Source organism: Hemitrygon akajei, chromosome 17 (assembly GCF_048418815.1).
Source record: "Hemitrygon akajei chromosome 17, sHemAka1.3, whole genome shotgun sequence".
Classification (NCBI taxonomy): Eukaryota; Metazoa; Chordata; class Chondrichthyes; order Myliobatiformes; family Dasyatidae; genus Hemitrygon; species Hemitrygon akajei.
The window spans coordinates 46347431-46369692 of NC_133140.1; the positions used below are offsets into that span (position 1 = coordinate 46347431).

The 22262-nt window shown below is 37.7% G+C and overlaps 1 protein-coding gene across 1 annotated transcript in view; it reads right to left on the minus strand.

The window, feature by feature from the left end:
* Positions 1–1023: 1023 nt before the first annotated feature.
* tent4b (terminal nucleotidyltransferase 4B) overlaps positions 1024–22262 on the minus strand; it is a 61178-nt gene continuing 39939 nt past the window's right edge. Inside the window, exons 7-12 of the mRNA XM_073070045.1 lie at positions 19056–19269; positions 11789–11915; positions 11590–11693; positions 8015–8205; positions 7225–7392; positions 1024–5050 (exon numbers count right to left, since the gene is read on the minus strand). Coding sequence (XP_072926146.1) covers positions 4871–5050; positions 7225–7392; positions 8015–8205; positions 11590–11693; positions 11789–11915; positions 19056–19269 — 984 coding nt within the window. The 3' untranslated portion in view covers positions 1024–4870. The remainder of the gene's footprint in view (positions 5051–7224; positions 7393–8014; positions 8206–11589; positions 11694–11788; positions 11916–19055; positions 19270–22262) is intronic.

Sequence of the window (22262 nt, forward strand, 5' to 3'; positions counted from 1 at the left end):
CTTTACTGAAAAGCATCCTGAAATGATGTTTTGTCCTGGAAGAGAAAAAAATGGTATCTCTATTGCTTGAATCAAGTCCAAAACATGTATTCAAAATGCAACAGTAACTTGAAGGATGCAATCATGTATTTAGTGAAAATGTAATGTATGAATGTAATAAGTTATGGTGGTGTTGCCCGAGCAGGGACCACTGATCTAATTCAATTCTTCAAGCTGTAATAAATTTGACGATTGCCTTGTACATGCTGAATTAATCAATCCATGTGCTCCTTCCCAATCTTGCCTCTCCCATATGCATACAGGTCCAGTCTATCCTTAATAAGATACCTTTATCAAGATCTGATGCAACTCTCCCTCAGTTGTTGAGCCATTCAGATGCATGCCAATGAGTCAGCCTGCATATCATACACTTCAGTAATGGACCAGCAGGAAAATAACATCATACCACTTCTAAAAATTGCTCCTCAGCAGATCAGGGTGTTCAATACATAGTTCTAGCACCTTCAAGCACATTTTAATCACTGTAACATGTAATTTTCTCCAAAATTGCAGTCCAAGACCAAACTTTATGCTATTTTAAGCCTTTCCCAATATCCTTCGAAAAGGTGCTTCTTTAATATTTGACTCAGGCAAAACAAATTTATTTGGCTTTCACTGTTTTGTTTTAAAAAGAAAAACAATATGGCAAAAAATACTTGTAAGTTGTACTTGAAGCCATGAGCAACAAAACGATGTGTTCAATACTCGCAGGTGTACTCTCAATCACATACTGTGTTCAAAATTAATTTTCCAATTTATTCATCCTCTAACTTTAAACAAATAAAACAGATGTGATTGAATCACTAAACACTACTTCTTGTATCAGTTTCCAATTGCACATCTCCACACTTAAGTTGAACCAATGTTTTATTTGTGACAGAGTTTCCATTTGAATTTGTAAGGGTTTGTGTTGATAATTGTGTACTTAAATTGCTTGACAAAGCCCCCAACGGGCTAGTTTAAAAAATGCTTAAAGACAGCATGTCATGGCGATGGGAAGACAATTTATTGTATTAGCAATTACATGTAATCTTCTGAATTAACAGATGGTATCCTAGGAGAATCAATTACAAACTGCAACCCATTGGAAAATAAATCAAACCGAAATGTGCGAAGACAGACATTTATGAATTCAAACCTAAAAATGCAACAAGAATAAAAAAGTTAAATCATCTGTTTCAAAGTTACGATGAGTCAATTTCCAACAGCTGAGACAGGAGGTATTCAATATGCTGGATCCTTCTTATTGTAAGTAATGTGCACTAGCTGTTGGATTGAAATAAAGAATTGAACCAGAAGCAAAAAAAAAAATCAATTAGTAAAAAGATGTCTGAGTGACAGAGACAAGAAGTGACGGGTGGGAAATGTTGAGAAGAGGAAAGAGCATCCAATGCCATGAAGTGAATTTTGGGGGGGGGGGGGGGGGGGAGGGAGAAAACAAAATACATTTTTTTTCTAGAAGTATGCCATAAATGACAATTCCAAAAATATATAATCAAATACTGCCAATACAAAGCTAATTGGTCAACATCTATAAAGTGGAAAGACAAATCAATTCTTTGGTGTACAGCCTTAATCAGAACTTCAGTTCTAATGGAGGATTTACATCAAAAATATTAACTCATCTTTTCTCTTCAGAAATGCTATCAAATTAACCATTAATTTCTTGCATTTACTGCAGAGGCAGCACAGCTCATTTTACAAAAATGATATACATGCTAAATTTACAGTACATATTGTAAGTTTGTTTGCCATCACAACTTATCAGTCTCATATCTAGAAAACAAACTGGAAACTATTGTTTTTTTTTGTGTGAGTGAGTGAGTGAAATGACAAAGCACACCTAATACAGCATACAGATAAGAAACCACAAATTGCCAAGCAGAACAGGTAAACTGTTCTCAAATGTCACTGGTGTTTTAAACTTTCCAAGGTTTTATTCCTTGTATGAATTATTATAAAATAGTTTTAAGGCAAACCATACTTATTATTTCATTTACAAAAATTTGTCTACATTGCTTCAAGGATGTTGTGCTGTCTTAGAAGAGGAGGTTTATTTATCAATTAACAAAACAAGTCATTAAATATAACTAGCAACATTCCTAAAATGGTGGCAAAGATTCTCAATGGAACCAGTATCATTTTAACTATTGCCCCGTTTATTATGGCATTTCACCATATTAATTCTTGTTATTCATTATATAACTATTTTAAGATCCCTTTTATATTTGTCAGGTTATAAGTTATGGATTTACAAACTACTACAGAATATCCTAACAATCAGGCATTAAATCAAATCTTATCTGAAAACTGAAATACATTCACAAATGACAAAAAAATGATAAGTATCTGCAATATAAATCTAACCTTTCATCCATTCCTAAATAGTTTTTGGTTTACCTCCATCTGTGTAATGCAGCATCGATTTGGTTAAGAATGGATTAGCAGCATATACTGAAGCAACACAATTTATTCACTACATACAGTAAACCATTAAGATAATAAAAATGCATTCTTCATCATAAATGTATCTAATCAATAAAATAAAGATTAACTTGGAATATAAATTTGGCATGGAACATCTATCTGACTAGTACTACTGTAATAAAGTTACCAGACAGTAGGTTTCTTATACTGCTATATATTTTCTAACACAAATCATTAATATTTTAAATCTGAAAGTATTTATTACAGCTTTGAGATCAATATCAACTAGCACCATATTAAACAATTTTTTGATCACTGGTAATGATTCAGCATGTGGATTTTACAGTAAAAGTTCTGCATCAATTCATGCCTTCATAGAAAATCTAAAGCAATCATGAACTTTTAAAAATGTAAATAATGAGTTTTTGTGGAAGAATCAATGTTAATTACAATCATCTTTACTTTCCATTGTATATTTTAGAGATTGAATGGCATTCCATTCAATAAATAGAATTATTTTGATTACCTTGATGGTGATAATATGTATTAATGAAGTCAGTTAAAAAAGATACCTACTTGTGCATCAGACTGATTGCAAAATTTGCTGTAAAAAGCCTTATATTGCTCAGCTGGACAAATGCTTCAAAGCATTCCAAAAGGAAAAGTTGTTCTTCAATCAAATACAGTTAACTAAATGTCCGGAACAGCAGCAAGTTCATTGGTGGAACAACTATCATGGACTTCTGAAAGGATCCATGTCCCATTCTAATAACACCCATTGTAGTGAATAAGTATTTCTATCACTCCACATTAAGATTAAAATTCTTAAATGAGTAAGCTACATGAATTTAATTTTCACTGCTCATTTACACTGCAATTATTCATTTTTCTCTAATTATCTTGTGGATATATACCAATTGCAACTTTTTAAAGAAATAAATCAAAGAACATTTGATTTTTCCACTCCACTCCTAATAATTTTATTCAGTTTGCATTTTAAGGACTTTTTTTCTCAACAGCAATTTCAACCAAGTCCATTTTTCCCCCGTAGTTCCCATTTTTACTGAGGGAAGCTTGATGCTTCTGGCAATGATTTTAATAAGTAAGATGTATCCGCAGTTGATAGGAAAATTGTAGTGTGAACTTTTCCAGTAATGTCTGTTTACAAAGTATGTAAACACAAATGTAACTATATAACACAAGTTTGTTAAATGATATTTGGTCATGATTTTATGTACAAGAAAGCAAGTTGGAGATGCACTAGGATTGGAGGGTTCAACAAACAGATACACATACATAAAAAGTTCAAGAAACAAAAGCAGTATCTATTAGAGCAGAATGCTGTGAGGTTACTCTCTACAGAAATTAAATATGGTTTTGCCTGTACTTAAAACTTGTACTAATACAACATAGAAAAGCCAGAAATTGGGACAACACAGACTTATGCTGTCATATCTATAAGGATGTATTTAGAAGGAAATTTGTGATCATTCCATTTGGTAAAATACAATATGAATATTTACTATTACACCTGAGACAAGGAAATATTAAAACTTCCTTTAAAATATTTCAGAGGAACAATTCTGTTCATACAGCATCTTTAACAGTTGTACAAATATCTGCATGCTGCACACAGAATTAAACAGTATTAAAATGTTGTCTCACTTTTCCAGATGTCACGTGCTACTTAAAGCCTTAAACCTAGTGTACTTCAACAACTGCTGGATCAATGATATCTTCTATTTCAGAATCCAAATGAATCTGGAAGTTGCTACATGGATAAGCATTAGTATAACACTTTCAAGCTTACCAAATTGCCTTCTCTCTAATATATAAAGTGTAAGAGAACATCATTGGGATCTGTTAAATTACTAATACTGAAAATTTCAAATTTAAACTGCAATGACATGTAAAACCTGTTACCCCAAAAACACACAAAGATTACCAATGCAAATACTGTACTGATACAATCTTTTCTGTATATACACAATAAAAATGTCAGTATATGCAAAAATAATTTTAAAATCGTGCACAATGTATACATTTGTTGTAACATTTAAATTTTCCTTGCAAAGGAAGCAACAGAAATTTTCTTTTTCAATAATTTTAAGATCCTTTCTTGTTTGATCAACTCCCATAACATCTTAAACCCGGAGAGGGGAATTCTTGTGCAACGATTCCATCTGTGTCAAAGTTCTGCTTCACTGCAGCTTATGGCCCATCTAAATAGGGAAGCAATGTTTGTGACAACCGCTGCAGCCCATGATCATTGAACAGCAATCTGGAAAAAAAAATCAAAATCCAGACTCTTGGAAAAGCTTCAGCAGATCCCATCTAGCACTGCCCATTTCATGTGGCTTATGAGATCGCTGCAGGAATTTTTGTTAACCAAGTCAAAAACAGACTATCGACACAAGTCTGCTGAGGCTGTGTCTCTCTTGGGCTTCTTCTTTTTGCTAGGAAATGATTGTTGATGTGGCTTGTTTACTGAATTCTGCTTGTTCGATACGCTTCCAACTTGGCTGGAGTTCTGTTGTCCTTGGACGCCTTTGATAGATGAACGGAAGAGTCTTGCTGCACTGAGCTAGAACATAATCATATAGTGAGCACAATCTGAAATTGATCATTGGCAATCTTATCAATCTATTATTCAGTGGACAGAAATTTGTAAAAAACGTTGCAAATATGCACATCTCCACTTGGTATTTAATTTTTTGCAAATGGAGGTCTAAGTTTCTAAACTTTTCTTCACTATAATAAAAATGTTCCTGTGCAGCCCGTGTAATTCTGACAGCAACAGACAGCAATTACCAGAAACTGTTTAAACTTTAGCAAAGCTGGTCTACTGCACATTAATGGTACAAATCTAGTCAGTATGTTTTCATAAACTGCAGTGCACACACCCCCAACAACAAAACTGTCAGGCTAACCGCATCTAACAGCTTATTTGAAATTCTTAAAAATCTACAAAACTACCAAAGCACTATTCAAAATTGTACTCCAGTTTTCTACTATATTTGTGTTCAAGGACACTATACAATGTTACAGCAAAATCAAATCTCTAATAAGGATGCAAAATTAAACTGGAAATTGAGCTTCTGGGGTTTGAAGAATGATTGGCCTTCAATAAAAATTTTAAAAATTTAAAAAAAGATCTAGCTTTCATTCTAGTTCTTACTGTATGTGGAGAACTAACTTCACTTCATCCAGTACGAGAGTGCCCTCTATATTGGGTCATTGGGGGAGATTTTGTATAGTTGCCTGCACATTTCTCATCTAAGGAACCGTAATATAGCAATTGAAAACTAGTTCGGGGTACATGATGAAGAACAGTTTGAGAAGCTCCACAACCAGTCTAGCTGATTTTTTTTTAAAGAAAGAGGAAGTGTTAGATTAGGAATGCACGCATAGACTGTAAGACATAGATCACATCATAAAAAAGCAAAATTAGCCCTTTCAGTCCATCAGGTCTGCTCAGCCATTTGATCATGACTGATTTATTATCCCTTTCAAACCCACTCTCCTGCTTTCTCCCCACAATCTTTGATGTCCTTACTAAATCAAGAATCCATTAAACCTACACTTTAAATATACCAATGATGGTCTCCGTAGCCCTCTGGGGTAATGAATTCCATAGATTCACCACATACGGCAAAAGATCTGGTCATGATTCTCATACTAAGATGTATTTGGGGACAGATTTGAAGGCCAACTGTTTTTTTTGCCTTCCATTTTTTCCCCTAAGTACATTAATACCCATTGGCAACAAAGTACAGCATTCCTTAATATTCATTTCACAAGTATGTAAATTGCACTGTACACAATGATTTGCAGATGGGCACCATGGTAAGATATGAAACGTTTATTTCAAGATATAACTGAAGCTTTCCTTCTTAACTTGCGATAGACTAGCGTCCTATCCTGGGGGGGTCTTGTACTCTCAGTTGCTTCACACCACGGAAACCAGCATAAGCACTGGTCTGATGATCCTATAAGGCTCGGGACAGACTAACATTTCCTTCATAACTGATATATTTAAGTGGCCAACATGAAGATAAGTGGTTAAATGGGTCTCGTAATCAGGAGATATATTATACATATGAAGAGTGATGTGACATTAGAACAGAAAATGTGTTTTGAATTTGGTTTCATGGATAGCCAATATAGAGTTTGACTGGGCCAAACTGTCCATTGCATAAAAGTTAAAAGTTATTAAAGCATGACAACTTGCCATGTCAAAAACATTTTTAAATCTTTCAAGCATCTTATCCTAATGGAAATCTATCACTTAAGATTTTTCTATTCACTGAATCAAGAAAACAGTGTGGGATGTCAAAATGCATTAGAGCAAGTAGCAACTTTTAAACAGGGTTATGAGATGCTTCAGATTACTTTACCATGGGAAAATATCCAAGTGTCAAATTACACAGTAATGAGTCGAATCATCAGAGAATACAGGCATAATGTCTTATAAAGGGATGACATCTTATAAAGGGACAACACATTTTCATTTCCCTTGACTCAATTGTGGAATATGACAAATAGCCAAAACATGTTTTTGTAATTAAATTGTTGGTAAAGAAATTTTAGCGATCATTGAACTTGTTAACAGATGGAACAGGGAAGAGGAAGAGGAAAGAGATCAATTTGGGTGTCATAAAAGTTTCATCCAATATTAATTCTGGCAATAAGAATCAAGTCCAAAAATCTCTAGCTATCTAAACCTAAACTTGATAGTAAAACATAAAAACTTCAAACCTGGGCTTTAGTATTGTTACTTGTTGAATTGTTTGATGGGCTATGTTGAGTTTTCAAACTTGGTGACGAAGATGATTCTGCTATTGATCCTTGTGGCACTGATCTGTTAGTATTCAACTGATGACTGCTAGATTGTTTGGAGCTTTTGCAAGATGTTCCATCAGAATCCTAGATGTAAAAAAAAAAGAAAAATACAAAATGCGCTGAAGATGCACAGCATTCCAAAACAATCACAGAATAATCTTACAACTACAGCATTAGTGTATGCAAAAGAATAAATAATCTTGAAACGCTAATAAAACCGGCAGATGAAATAGAAACAGAAAATGCTGGAAACTTTCATCAGATCAGGAAGCAGTTGTGAGAAGAGAAATAAAATTGAAGTGGTAAATTTTCCATCAAACCAGATGTGTGCAAGAGAAATATGGAATCTGGGACCCCGCTGATCAGAGGAAACATGGCCTGGTGAGCTTGATTCCAAACCATTAGGATTTCCAAATAGACTTGACAGCAGATTATCTGAATTTTATTGTTTTAACAACATTTTTTAATTCAAACAGTACTGTAACATCACATTTGAAGTGCCACTGGTTCATTTGTAGATTAAATTCTTACTTTCCCAAGTTATTGTGTGTTAATATGTACTACTGGTCTGGAGTAACGTTGTCTCGTTTGTATGTATGTAAATGGTTAAACATCAATAAACTAAACTTGAAAAAATATTGAGACAGAAGAATATTATTATCCACAAGATACAGTTGTAACTGTGGCTAACAGGTTGGTTACTTACAACATCACTTGAACTGGATAAGGTAGAAGATGCAGAGGATAAGGGACCAGATGAAGAATTTGAAGAATGTTTACTCAGACAAGTCTCAGAGGTTCTACTTCTGGGTTGGCTTATTACTGTGCATTCTTCAGAAACATTGTTGTTGCATTTATCCAGTTGTTGCGGGCCAACTAGCAAAGTTACATCATTTCCTGAGGAAGGAGGGAAAAGTTAGCTTACTGCAGTAACTGTCATTCCCTTAATGATTACTTCCTTGTTATGGAGAGCGGCATAGTTATTCATCAAGCCTGATTCATTGAACACTAGCCACAAATTTACCTAAACAGAATCTAATAAACCATAAGAATGGCTAAGAAAGGAATGTTCTCATGGAGCAAAAAAGGTTGCCCAATGCCATGATAAATTTAGAGAGAACAAACGAGGAAATTTGCACCCATTAGCAAATGATTCAAGGGTCAGGGAGGGCAAATTATGAAAGAATCACAGAGAATACAAGGAAAAATCATAAGTAATTAAGATGACACTGAAAAGATAGTGGAAAGAACTGATAGCTACCTCAAAAAATAATTTGCAGGACAATATTTAAAGGAATGGAAAAATAGGACTAACAGAATTCATCCATTAGGAGATAATACAGATTTAGTAGGCTGAATGGCCTTTCTTGTACCAAGACTATTGTTTGATGTTAACACACACACACAGTGAAAGTGTACTGGCATTACTCACATTAGCCTTAGACATCTCATTTGTTGAAACATACAGTATGCCAAGATTATTTTAGTCACATACTTGAGAAATATGTCTGTATAACAACTGCCAGTACTAACAGAACCTGTTAGGACCATTTCTTAATGTTTATGAGGAAAAACAGGAAACCTGAGTTTCAGTCTGGAAAGAAGGATTCAGAGGTACATGATTTAATTCAGAAACAATAAACATAATTTTTACATTAAATGTCAAAATTAAATTGAAATTTTTCACAGTTCAGTATTTTAGGGACAGATAGTTACACCATTCAAAAATCAAATTACATTCTGAAGATATTTTTGAGAAATCAATTTCTAAATGTAACTTAGCATAATGAATACATTTGAATAGTCTTAACGGTTCCAAATTATTAGAAAATACAAAATGGTACCACATGAAACCCAAATACTGCTATGAAAGGGGCAGAGTACATTATTAAAAATTAAATTCTTTAGTCGATTGACCAAGTAATACCTAGTAGAATAGATTTGAATCAATCAGGAAAAGGGGATATCTAATGAGCAACATCAAGATCGAATTGAACCAGGTAATAATTGTGATGAAAGAGTACAATTTAGTTAAGTCAAGAAACAAAGTAGATTATGAGGAGTAACTAGAAAAATGGTTATTAATGGAGTTTAAATGTCCTAAATATCTTAAATGCTCAAAATCAAGAAAAAAGTGTGGCAGAGCTACCATGGTAGGGGATTCCATGGTAAGGGGAATATGCAGGAGCTTCTGTGACCACAAAGAGCACTCCAAGTTGGTGTTCCTCCCAGGTGCAAGGGTCAGGTATGTTTTAGAATGGCTGCAGGGCAATCTGGAAGGCAAGGGTGAATACCCAGGTGTCCTGGTGCCCCAACAACTTAGGAAAAAAAAGCAGAGGAGATCCTCAAGACAGATTTAGGGAGTTAGATTAAAAAGCAGACTCTCAAAGGGAGTAATCTCTGAATTGCAACCTGTGCCCCAAGCTATTCAGACTAGGAACAGCAACATAGTTAGGATATGTGGCTTAAGCATTGGTGCAGGACGGAGGGTTTCAGAATCCTCGAGCATTGAAACCAGTTCTTGTGAAGGTAGAACCAGTACAAACTGGATAGTCTATACCTGGGCAGGATTGGCAATAACATCCTTGGGATTTTGTTGGAAAAGGTTTAAATTAATATGGCAGTGAGATGGGAATCCAGGCAGAACAACAGATGAAAGCAATACAGAGACCAGACAAGAATATCACAATATAATTAGTCCTCCTGAATAATATGAATGCAAAGGACAGGCTACTGATCTCTCTGAAAATACTTAATACATGTTGATTATGAACAAAATAATTGTATGTTAAGACAAGACACTGGTTATTGGGAACAATTGTATGTGATCAAAGCAAGGAAAATGGAGGGATCTTTCACATCCTCAAAATCTCCCAAACTGCTTCACAACTTTTCACCATAAACACATTTTCCAGTGGGGGTAAATCCAGGTTGATAATTTAGGAGCAAGTGTCTTTTCTTCAGTTTATGCTGGGTTATATGTGCTCAAAAATGCATGATTACATCTGTACACACAACCAGGAGAATTTGCTGCAATATTCAAAATACAAATGCAGCTAACAAGTCAGACTTTCCAAATGATACAATGATAACCTTCCAAGTTACCCAAGCTTGTCAACTGCACACCATCAAGAGGACCATTTCTTCTGGTGTGCTCCTGGAGGCAATCTCCTGATAGCAACCATTGGCAGGGCCCTGTACCACACAGGGAGTGTATTACCACAACAGAGCAATTCTAGCCGTAAATTGTCTCATTTGACAAGGCCCTGGCCCTCACTTCACCAACCATTAATGATGTCAAATGGCTAGCTGTATTACAAAGTACTTTAACAATGTCAGTTTTTTTCTCTTCTTAAACTTTCAGAAGGCCTGTCTCTTTCCAGTTCTGAGTGTTCCAACGTGGCTGTTTCTGCTTGGTTTCTGTTTTTTCCTGATACATTGACTTGAGTGTCTCAATCTTGCTGATCTGGTCAAGATGGTACTAGCATACAATGCTCCCTCAGCCAACATTTTCCTGATAGCCCAGAGAAATGTCTTTACTTCTTTTATGTCTGTTTTCACCGTTAATATGTTTCTGGGACTGTTAGAGCCTGTGATTTAGAGTTTGGAGATCAATTGAGTGTTCCAGCACTTTGCTGTCTCCAAGAAGATTCTGGGAAGTGAGCATGCACTTAGATGGCCTCAATGCGAAAAAAGTTTGAGACAGTTTTTTTTTCAAAAAATGGCAAAAAACTTAATTTCCAGGAAAACCACAATTACACCCACACACCCACACACACAAACAAAATCAGGATGGGAAAATAGTTTACTGCTGGTCTGGGCCCATTCAGACAGAGACCCAGTTCTCTGCACACCATGGAATGAATGAACTCTCACCTATGATGGGTGTAATCTGGGAACCAGGACATCAAGACCTGAGAAGAGTAAAGCATAGCTCTCATTGACAGACATGAATGTGCTGTCAGTGGCATTCTGCTAATTTAAAGGCCAATGATTCTACTGGGACGCTGATCTAAATGAAATTTTTAATGTTAAGACACCTGTATTAAAAATTAGGGAAGGCTGTTCAGAAAACATGCACATTCAGATGCCATTAGGACATTCAACTTAAAAGTTCAGTTAAGTGCCAAACTTTTTCTGCCCTTTCTCACATACAGACACATGAAGAGCTTGTCAACATGATTAAAAAATGAAAAAAGTAAACAGTATTTCATTAAATTTATGATCTTCAAAGGATTTTTTTTTTATATACAAGAATGATTTGCTCAGGAACACACGTACCATTAAATGAAAGATCATCGCTGTTTTGTGATCCCCAGTGCTCCTGTATCCAGGTCCTGTAGTCAGCAACTTCTTGAGTTACTCGGATTATTCGACCCAATATACTGATAAAATACATTTGTATTTAATAGATCATTAAGTCAAGATGAATTGTTATATCTTACAATTGATATTAAATTGCATAACAATAACCTCTTACCTCTCACATTCTTTGTTTGGATAAAACTTTGCAATTGGAGACACAGCGTGACTGAGAACAACATAGGCATAATCAAAGGCTTGCTTTACCTGCATGGCACCATATGAACTCCTACCAACATCATTTCCTTCAGAAAGAAAGAAAAAATACATTACACACTGTACACATACACAATTTCAAGATAACAGATAACTTCCTTTCACCAAATTAAAATACAGGTTGCTTGCTACCACATAAGAATTGAGGTGAGGCAAAATAAAATTTGTGTGAAGCTAGATAAACAAATGAAGAAAGGAATAGAAATTATACTGACAATATAAGGCTGAGTAACCAGGGAGTCTTACTTGTTTATTAGTCACATGTACATTGAAACATACAGTGAAAGATGTAAGCGTTACCAATCAATGTATTTAGAGGTATGCTGGGGGCAGCCAGCAGCTACATGATTATATTGGATAACACTGCAGCGGTGTGCTACACGCAGCGCTGAAATAACGACACGTAGTCGATGAGCTGCAGTTGCAAAAGAGATTTATTCGAACTTCGCGGCCTCGCTTTAAAGCCTTCCTGATCCCGCCTTCCCCGGGTGGGAATGCTGTAGTATTCACAGTCCCGTCCCGCGCGGGGGCTTTTCCCCTTGTTGGCGAAGCAGACTTGGCGCCCTTTTTGGGACTGGCCTCAATGCCGGTGCGCGCCGATTTGTGAGCCGGTTCGAGTGCGCTGGGAAGTGGGTCGCCACATAACCCACCCCCAGAACCGGCGACACACCCTCCAATGTCCACAGTCTGGGTTGGACTCTGTTTGGGAGGTCTGCCTCTGCGCCGGAATCTCGACCGGCTGTGCCACGTCCACATGGGCCGGTTTGAGTCGGTCCACCGTGAAAACCTCCTCTCTCCCCCCAATGTCCAGCACGAATGTGGACCCATTGTTTCTGATCACCGTAAACGGCCCCTCATAGGGCCGCTGTAGCGGTGCCCGATGTCCGCCCCGTCGTACAAAAATGAACTTATAGTTTAGCAGGTCTTTGGGTACGCAGGTCAGGTTCTGCCCATGCTGCGAAGTGGGTATGGGGGCCAAGTTACCGAGCCTCTCGCGTAATCTGCCCAGGACTACTGCAGGTTCTTCCTCTTGCCCCCTTGGGGCTGGTATGAACTCCCCTGGGACGACCAGGGGTGCGCCGTACACCAACTCGGCCGACTAGGTGTGCAGATCTTCTTTGGGCGCCGTGCGGATTCCGAGCAGGACCCAGGGAAGCTCGTCCACCCAGTTAGGCCCTTTGAGGTGGGCCATGAGAGCCGACTTCAGGTGACGGTGGAAACGTTCCACCAGTCCGTTCAACTGTGGCCATAGCTGACCACAGGCTGGAGCCGAACTGTAGCCACACCGTACGGGTGCTGAAGGTCCTTACTGTGCTGCCGTTCGCGGCCCTCAGGGTGGGACCCGGTGCCCTGTTGCGGGTGTCATAACTCGACAGAGGTAAGACGCTGATCTTGGCTCCAGTGTCGACCAAAAAATGGCGTCCCGACCGCTTGTCCCACACATACAGGAGGTTATCCCGATGGCCAGCCGCCGTAGCCATCAGCGGCGGCTGGCCCTGGCGTTTCCTGGGAACTTGCAGGGCGGGCTACAGCGGCGGGCTTCTGCGCCCCACCGCTGGTGGTAGAAGCACTATTGTTCATTGGTCTCCTCACCCCTCCCTCTGGGGTTAGTGGGCTCTGCTGCCAGGCCTGGTCTGGTCTGCTGCTGGGAGCGTGGCCTGGTGATCTGTGCAACAGACGCCCCACTCTCCTTCTTGGCTTTCCACAGCAAGACCGCCCGGGCTGCCACCTTCCGGGGGTCGCTGAAATCCGCATCGGACAGCAGCAGGCGTATGTCCTCGGGCAGCTGCTCCAGGAATGCCTGCTCAAACATGAGGCAGGGCTTGTGTCCTCCGGCCAGGGACAGCATCTCGTTCATCAAAGCCGATGGCGGTCTGTCTCCCAAACCATCCAGGTGCAGCAAGCGGGCAGCTCGCTCGCGCCGTGAGAGTCCGAAAGTCCTTATGAGCAGGGCTTTGAATTCCGTGTATTTGCCGTCCGCTGGGGGAGACTGTATGAACTCCTCAACCTGGGCCGCTGTTTCCAGGTTGAGGGAACTCACCACGTAGTAGTAACGTGTGTCCTCTGAGGTTATCTGCCGAATGTGGAATTGGGCTTCTGCTTGCTGGAACCATAGGTGAGGTCGCAGCGTCCAGAAGCTTAGCAGTTTTAACGAAACTGCATGAACAGATGCGGCGTTGTTCATCTTCGGCCCAAATATCTTTTGGGCCGTTGGGGTCACCAACTGTAGCGGTGTGCTACATGCAGCGCTGAAATAACGACACATAGTCGATGAGCTGCAGTTGCAAAAGAGATTTATTCGAACTTCGCAGCCTCGCTTTAAAGCCTTCCTGATCCCGCCCTCCCCGGGCGGGAATGCTGTAGGGGGCGCGTATTCACAGCCCCGTCCCGCGTGCGGGCTTTTCCCCTTGCTGGTGAAGCAGACTTGGCGCCCTTTTTGGGACTGGCCTCAATGCCGGCGCGCGCCTATTTGTGAGCTGGTTCGAGTGCGCTGGGAAGTGGGTCACCACAACACCACCTTTTCAGCACTCTTCCAATATCAAGTATAATGTCTTTCCACCTTAGTTCTATGGGTTCTGAGATGGTTCAATAGGCCAGTGTTGGCTTTGCAGATTTTGCTACTAATGTTATAGGAGAGTCCTGACTAGGGAGGCTTCTGGGTAGAATGGTGTGCTCTTTCTGCCTTTATCAATGGCCTTCTGTGAGGAAAAGATTTGAAGTTCTCAGTGGCTCCTCTCTATTACGTGATCACAGGCCAGGGATTCTCTCTACACTGCTATTGTGTGGCTAGGCACAGCTCTAATGCCATCTGTAAATTTGCTGATGACACAACTATTGTTGCCCGAATTTCAGATGGTGATGAGAAACTGAAGAAGAGCAAGATATATCAGTTAGTTGAATGGTGTCTCAGCAACAACCTTGCACTCTATGTCAGTAAGACCAAAGAACTGATTGTGGACATCAGAAAAGGCAAGACAAGGAAACACACGCCAGTCATCATCAAGGGATTCAGAAGTGGATAGAATGAGCAATTTCAAGTTCCTAGGTGTCAATATCTCTGAAGATCTATCCTGGGCCCAACATATCAATGCAGCTACGAAGAAGGCACGACAGTGGCTATCGATTGAAGAGATTTGATATGTCACCAAAGACATTTGGGAGGTCAGCAGGAGACGCTCATGGAGTGAGCATTGTTTCAGATTCGCTCCATAACCTTTACTTTTTTTAACCTATGATCACCCTTATTTAACTTACTTTTACCTACACCAAAAGATTCTTGCTACTTTCTTGGACTTATCTTTAAGAGTTTATTGTGAATTTTGAAGAAATGAATACAGAAATGGCTCTGAGATCTAAAGGGCGAGAACCTGGGAAAGATTCTAACGGGAATGGGAAGAAGAAAAAGACCGATCCAAAGCGCACTGAATTGACTTATGAAATATTATTGGAGGTTTTAAATGAAAAATTTGAAGAACGACGACAAATTTTCAAACAAGATACAAAGGCTTTTCAAGATTATATGGATAAGACAGATTCAGTAGTTAACCAGCAGCAAGTTCTAATCGCAACTTTGCAAGAGGACGCTCGGAAGTGAGACTTGATAATTGAAAAACTGGAGCAGAAATTACTTTCGACGATTAAACAGGTGGAAACACTTAAAGCCAAGAGTGTCGACTTTGAGAATCGGTCCAGAAGACAGAACTTACGCATACTTGGTCTCCCGGAAGGTATTGAACAAGGGGACCCCTCGGAAGTACTTTGCTCAACTTTTAAAGGATGCATTCCCTTCTGTATTCCCAGACAGTCCTCCGTTACTTGATCGCGCTCACAGAATTATGCGTCGTTCACCAAGTGCTTCAGCTAAACCACCGGTTGTAATTGTCCGATTTCATTATGTGCATGTTAAAGAGCAACTTATTTGTGTGGCTCGGCGTGTAGGGATGGTCAAATTTCAAGAATTCAATTTTCGAGTAGTGTAAGATTTTAGTCCAGAAGTAATGAAGGCAAGGCTTCTTTTTAAACCTCTGATGTCCGAATGTTATGAGAAAAATCTAAAACCTGCGTTCTTATACCCTGCGAAGCTCAGAATATCGCCTCCCAATGCATCTCGGTGTGTTTTCTTTTCTACATCTGAAGCGAGAAGCTTTTTGAATGAGAACTTCCCTACTGCTACAGATTCTCATCTCTAATAAATGAGTGATTTTGATCGTTGCAAGATGGTTTTTGTTTCCGAAACCAGATTTTGTTTCTGGCTATTGGTGTAGGTTTACTCTATATTTTATACTCCAGTTAAAGTTTTTTTTTGATGTACTAATCTGTTTATTTTACTTACTTCAATCACTGTACTTTAGCTTTGGTCATTTTTATTAATCCTTCAAAGGTGAATTTTTTTTTACTAAGATGGCGGTTTCTTCTCTAAAATATTTTTGGCTTTTTTTTATTTCGCCTTTTTTTCTCTCGTCTTCTTCCTATAATGCATTTCTTATCACAGTTTAAATTTTTTTTTTTGGTTTGTTTGGGTTTTAACCCGATTTATAAGTTACTTTTTAAACACTGTACTTCCTACTTTTCCAAATTTTGTGTCTTCAGGTATTTTGGAGAATTTGTTTGAACTAAATCCTTCTCAGAAAGGGCTAATATCAAAACTTTACAATATAATTATGAAGATACGTTCAGAGCCCTTCTATAAGATTAAAAATGATTGGGAAAGAGAACTTAACCTTTTTATCCCTATTGAGAATTGGAATATAATTCTTCAATTAGTTAATACATCATCTATATGTGCTAAACATTCATTAATACAATTTAAGGTTGTGCATAGGGCTCATATGTCCAAGGATAAATTGGCTCATTTTTATTCCTATATAAATCCTATTTGTGACAGATGTCATTCTGAGATAGCGTCTTTAACTCATATGTTCTGGTCGTGTCCGCTTTTGAAAAAATATTGGAAAGACATTTTTGATATTATTTCTACGGTATTGAACATTGATTTACAACCTCATCCTATTACTGCAATTTTTGGTTTACCAATGATGGACTCACTCCATTTATCCTCTTCTGCTTGTCGAATGATTGCATTTCTTACATTAATGGCTAGAAGATCTATTTTGTTGAATTGGAAAGAAATTAATCTTCCTACTGTATTTCATTGGTTTTCTCAAACTATGTTATGTCTAAATTTAGAAAAAATTAGAAGTGTTGTATTTGATACTTCTATTAAATTTGAAAAGATTTGGAGACCATTTATTCAATATTTTCGTATGATGTAATATGACCCTATTCCAAGCCTATTTGTTTTTTCAGTTTCGATTTTATATATGTTGAGAGGATCGGAGTTGACGACACTGATGATTTTGTATTTTTGAGAGATATTATAAACAGCCCTTTTTTTCCTCCATTTTTTCTTTTTCTCTTTTTTCTTTTTTCGTTTTTTTTCCTTATTAGTTATTAGATTAGATTAGTTTTTGTTGCATAATTTTTTTTTCTTTTTCTTTTTTCTGTCTTTTTAAATATATATTATGATATACCTAGGTTTGCCTTGTTTATTTGTTACTTGTATCGTCCATGATTTGGGAATACTCATTTATACTGCAACTATTGCTTATGTATTCTTTCATGTTCAGTTGTAATGTGTATGTTTGTAATCCCATTATCTATGTATCAATTTTATTTTTTTGATATTAATAATAAAAATATCGAAAAAGAAAGAAAGACATTCGCAAATTTCTACAAATACACCATGGAGAACATTCTAACCGACTGCATCACCATTTGGTATGGGGGGGGGGGAAGAAAAGAAGAGAGGAGAGGCTACTGAACAGGATTGAAAAAAGCTGCAGAGTTGTAAACTTAGTTAGCTACATCATGGGCAATAGATAGATAGATAGAAAGGTGGCATGCATCATTAAGGACATCTATCAACCAGATCATGCCTCATTGTCATTGACACCATCAGGAAGGAGGCACAGAGCCTGAAGGCATACACTCAATGATTCAGGAATAGCCTCTTCCCCTCTGCCATCCAATTTCTAAATGGACACTGAACCCATGAACACTACAGTAATTCCTTTTTTGTTATGTATTGCATTGTACTGTTGCTACAAAGATAATAAATCTCATGACATATGGCAGTCATATTAAAACTGATTCTAATTCCTCGAGTTAATCAGGATATAAAGAAATAACATTTTTAAAAACATCTTTGAATTTTTTTTGTCCTCCTGTAGGAACTTGGGAGCATGTGTTTTAAGGGTCACCTGGATCAGGTGCATGAGTGATGCTGTGTGCCCTTTGGAGTCAGTTCAGTGCAGTACCTCTCCAGAGCTTTGGGGAGCCTGCTGCCAACAGTCAATGCCTCTAAATGGCATGGATTACTTACTTAGTTGACTTAAGAGGTTCTGATCTTGGCATGTTCTTTCTCTGTTGGATAAAGACTATAGAGGTAGATGGTGAATTTGATTATCACTATCTGCAATACTGCAATTGTCAACTAGAAAACAACAAGGCCTTTAGAGAAGATGACATACCTACTAAAGTTCAAAAGCTAGGTGAAAAGCAGCCTTATCCCCAACATCTGGAAAGAGGGGGGCATGCCAAATGTTCTCAAAGATGCTTTAATTATAGCATCATTTCACAAAACTAATGGCACAATAGATATGATTTTCACTGCACCAAAACTCTTGAGTAGTTCAAGGAGCAACATCAATATATGGCGTTCAACTGTGGACAATTTTTTTTAAATTTCATGGTTGTGAGAAATACCAATCAAAGCCTGCCATATGAGAACACATGCCATGATCCCAACCAACAGGTCGGCCTGCACTGTAATTGGTACTGTAGTAACTGCACACTACACCTCTCAGTCCAGATGAAGGTTCTCAACCAGAACATCGACTGTCAATTTTCCTCCAGTGATCTTGCCTGGCATGCCCAGTTCCTCCTAGCAGCTCATTTTTTTTGCTCCAGATTGCAATACCTGCAGACTGGTGTCTGCATGATTTTTGCTTCATTACCATTCAAAAGAGCTACAAATCCATTACTACTTGGTAATCATCTGCATGTAATTTTTGATAAGGATTGGATAACATTCAAGTGCATCGCTGCAAAGCACATGAAGCTAATAACGAGCAAGTTTTAGTTCTTAAAGAATAAAGAATTGAGTGTACCTTGCTGAAGTGGATCCTCAATATACAACATTGATGGCCTGTATCCATCAGTCATATTCTTTTGCACTTCATCTTTAGCAACATAGGAACCACCATCATTTATCCGTATACCAGTCTTCAGGTAATTAAAATGCCTTCCATAGAGTTCAAAAAATTCAATTAGGAGCACTCCAAGATTAGCATCACAGCTGTAGACATCATCTCGAGAATGCAACTACAAGCAAAGAAACAATACGGATTAATTTAGATAATTTTGTAACCAGAGTCTTCTTTCAGTTACTAATTCTAAGAATGTGAGCTACAGCTATAACTACAAATTGCACAAGTATACCAAGATTTATTGAATGGAAAGATTTAAAGTAGGATAGGATTTATTCAACTCTGCAAATCATGCTAAATAAAAGCATCTCATCTGGGATCTTAAATGAGAAAGAACAAATCATAGTCCAAATATGAGTAGTTATGGACAATACAATCTCTGCATTGAAGTGAAGCATAAAGACAAGGCCAGCAGACTGTTATTCAGTGGTTTTATGAATAATAAAATAATGTAACTACTCATTGACACTCAGGATAAACTTTACTCAGGTAAGAAATTTATCCTTGATCATTTGTAGTAAATGGATAATATTAGCAGCATCAGCAGAATCAAACTTTGGAGTTCTAGCATAATGCACAACTGCTATATTGTTGTCACATGAACATATTATAACCCTTGAGAAAATGCAGGCAAAATAGGATTATGTTCAACACAAAAATTCTGTAGATGCTGGAAATCTTGAGCAACACACACAAGATACTGGAGGAACTCAGCAAGTCAGGCAGTATCTATGAACAGGAATAAACAGTCAACATTTCGAGCTGACACCCTTCATCAGGACTAGAAAATTGGGCAAAAACCAGAAAAAGATGGGTAAATTAAGTAAAAAAAAATAAGTAAATGAGACTGAGCGACAGGGAGAGGAAGAGGCAAGAAGCTGGAAGGGGATATATGGAAGAAATAAAGGGATGAATAAGGAATCTGATACGAGTGGACAGTGGACCATGGAAGAAAAGTAAGGAGGAGAGGGAACAGAGGAAGGTGCTGAGCAGGTGAGGAGAACAAAAGAGATGAGATGGTAACCAGCATGGGAAATGGAAAAAGACAGAAATGGGCAAGATGAGTAATTGCCAGAAGTTAGAAAAATCAATGTTCTTGCTCCTCTAATCTGAATTTGGGCTCATCTTAACAGTAGAGGAGACCACGTTCATTTGCTACCCATTTCAATTTGAATTCCCATTCTGACATTTATGTCCTTGGCCTCCTCTACTGTCAAATTGAATACAATTGAATTTTTATGAACAGTTGAGGAAAAGGGCAAAATACATGTGATACGGGGGTGGGGGGGGGGGGGGAGATGGCGAAGAGGGTTGGGAGTAGCTGGGTTAAACAGTCAAAATATAATTGACAACTGGTTGTATTGAATGTAATTTGTTGATACTGCTATAAAAATTAGTTACAAATATTTACATTTTGTTTTCTACAACTTATATATTTACAGCAAAGCAATAATTCTCTACTGTTCAGAAATCCCAGTGGTTCATCATCTGGCTCACTGGTTAGTCCTGAGTATGTGCCAAGGCTGTGCAAGTGACATGTGTAGCCAGAACTGGAATCCTGATTATGGACTGGGTGTGTGACTATGGTCAGGAATGTGGCTAGTTTTCCAACCAGAGCTGAGGTATGGAGTGCTTCAAAATAGAGACTGAAACTCAGAGGAATCTGTTCCTATTCCCTTTAAACACACAAACTCTAGTTACACTCTTTTTATGCTCATTGGATTCACTGAAATATTACAGACATGTAGCATTAAAAAAAAGTGAAAAAGTAGTGTGTTGGGGCCTTCATTGGAGTAGCATGCAATAGTCCAGAAAATCTTTTAGTCCAAAGTCCTGAGGGTGGCGAGGGTATCAGATATTTTCTGTAGTATTATTCAGCAAGGCATAATGAAATCTAGTGCAATTTTTTTAATACATCTTCCAAATAGGTAAAGAAGCATAATGCTGCAGGGGAATCCACTTGAATGACTTTAAGTCTTTGATGTAATGGTGTTTGGAACTAAGATGCAGATTACCCATCATTATAAAAGCATAACTACAGTTATTTCTACCATTTCTAGATCAAGAACAGCCTTGTCAGATCCCAGCTATCTGCTCATGTGAGAAAAGACATCTTCTGTAAATTTATTAATGATTATAACATTTCCAAGTTCACGGAGGTAACAATAGGGAAGTTTTATAACTGTTTGTGTATTTTTGATTTTCTTTTCTTCTTCTACAGTTTGTTCAGCTTATACAAGAATAAGTACAATTAGAGGCATTGGAAAGGTTTGTGGAACATAATAGGAAACAATGAATAATCACTAACAGTTTGTTATGAAAGAGGTCATAAACTCATTTTAGTATGGTTTAGTATTTGTAGATGGTTTCTAAAGATTTTGTCAACACAGTAAGATTCTTAATAAAGAGTTATGTAACCTCACTGATATGTAGGAATATTCAATGTGCATTAAAAAGTTTTCTGTATTCATTAAAAATATTCGTGATACAAGAGAATGTAATAAATAAGTCAGGTTGAGGGACTGAGTAAAAGAATAAGGCTTAAAAAAGCTAAAAGTTGGAAAAGAATGTTTGGAGGTCCTAAATTTTAGAAAAGAGACAATCTACAGATGCTGTCTATATGGACTTCCAAGAATGTCAAAGAAAAAATGGGACCATAATTAATGAAGACACATACTCTTACGACACTGGTTAATATTTGTTCGGGTGATTCATTTTGTAACTAGCAGAATGTGACAAGTGCTGTTCTTAAGGGAACACCAAATTAAACAAATGAATAGACAGCAATATAGAGTTCAACAGAAAATACTAAATTAAGAAGCACAACAAGCTGCATTGATGGATATTCAAAGCTGCAACAACAGGATAATGACAAATTAAATGAGTTGGCAAAATACTGTTAAATGGAACTCAATGCAAGGAATATTCAAGGTTATCCACTGGCAATCCAAAAAAGAAAATACGTTTTTAATTTGGAATTAAAAGCTTGAGAACAAATACCGTAGATTCCGGATTTTAAGCCGCTACTTTTTTCCCACATTTTGAACAGCTTTGAACTCTGCGGCCTTTAATATGGAGCGGCTAATACATGATTTTTTTCATGCCACC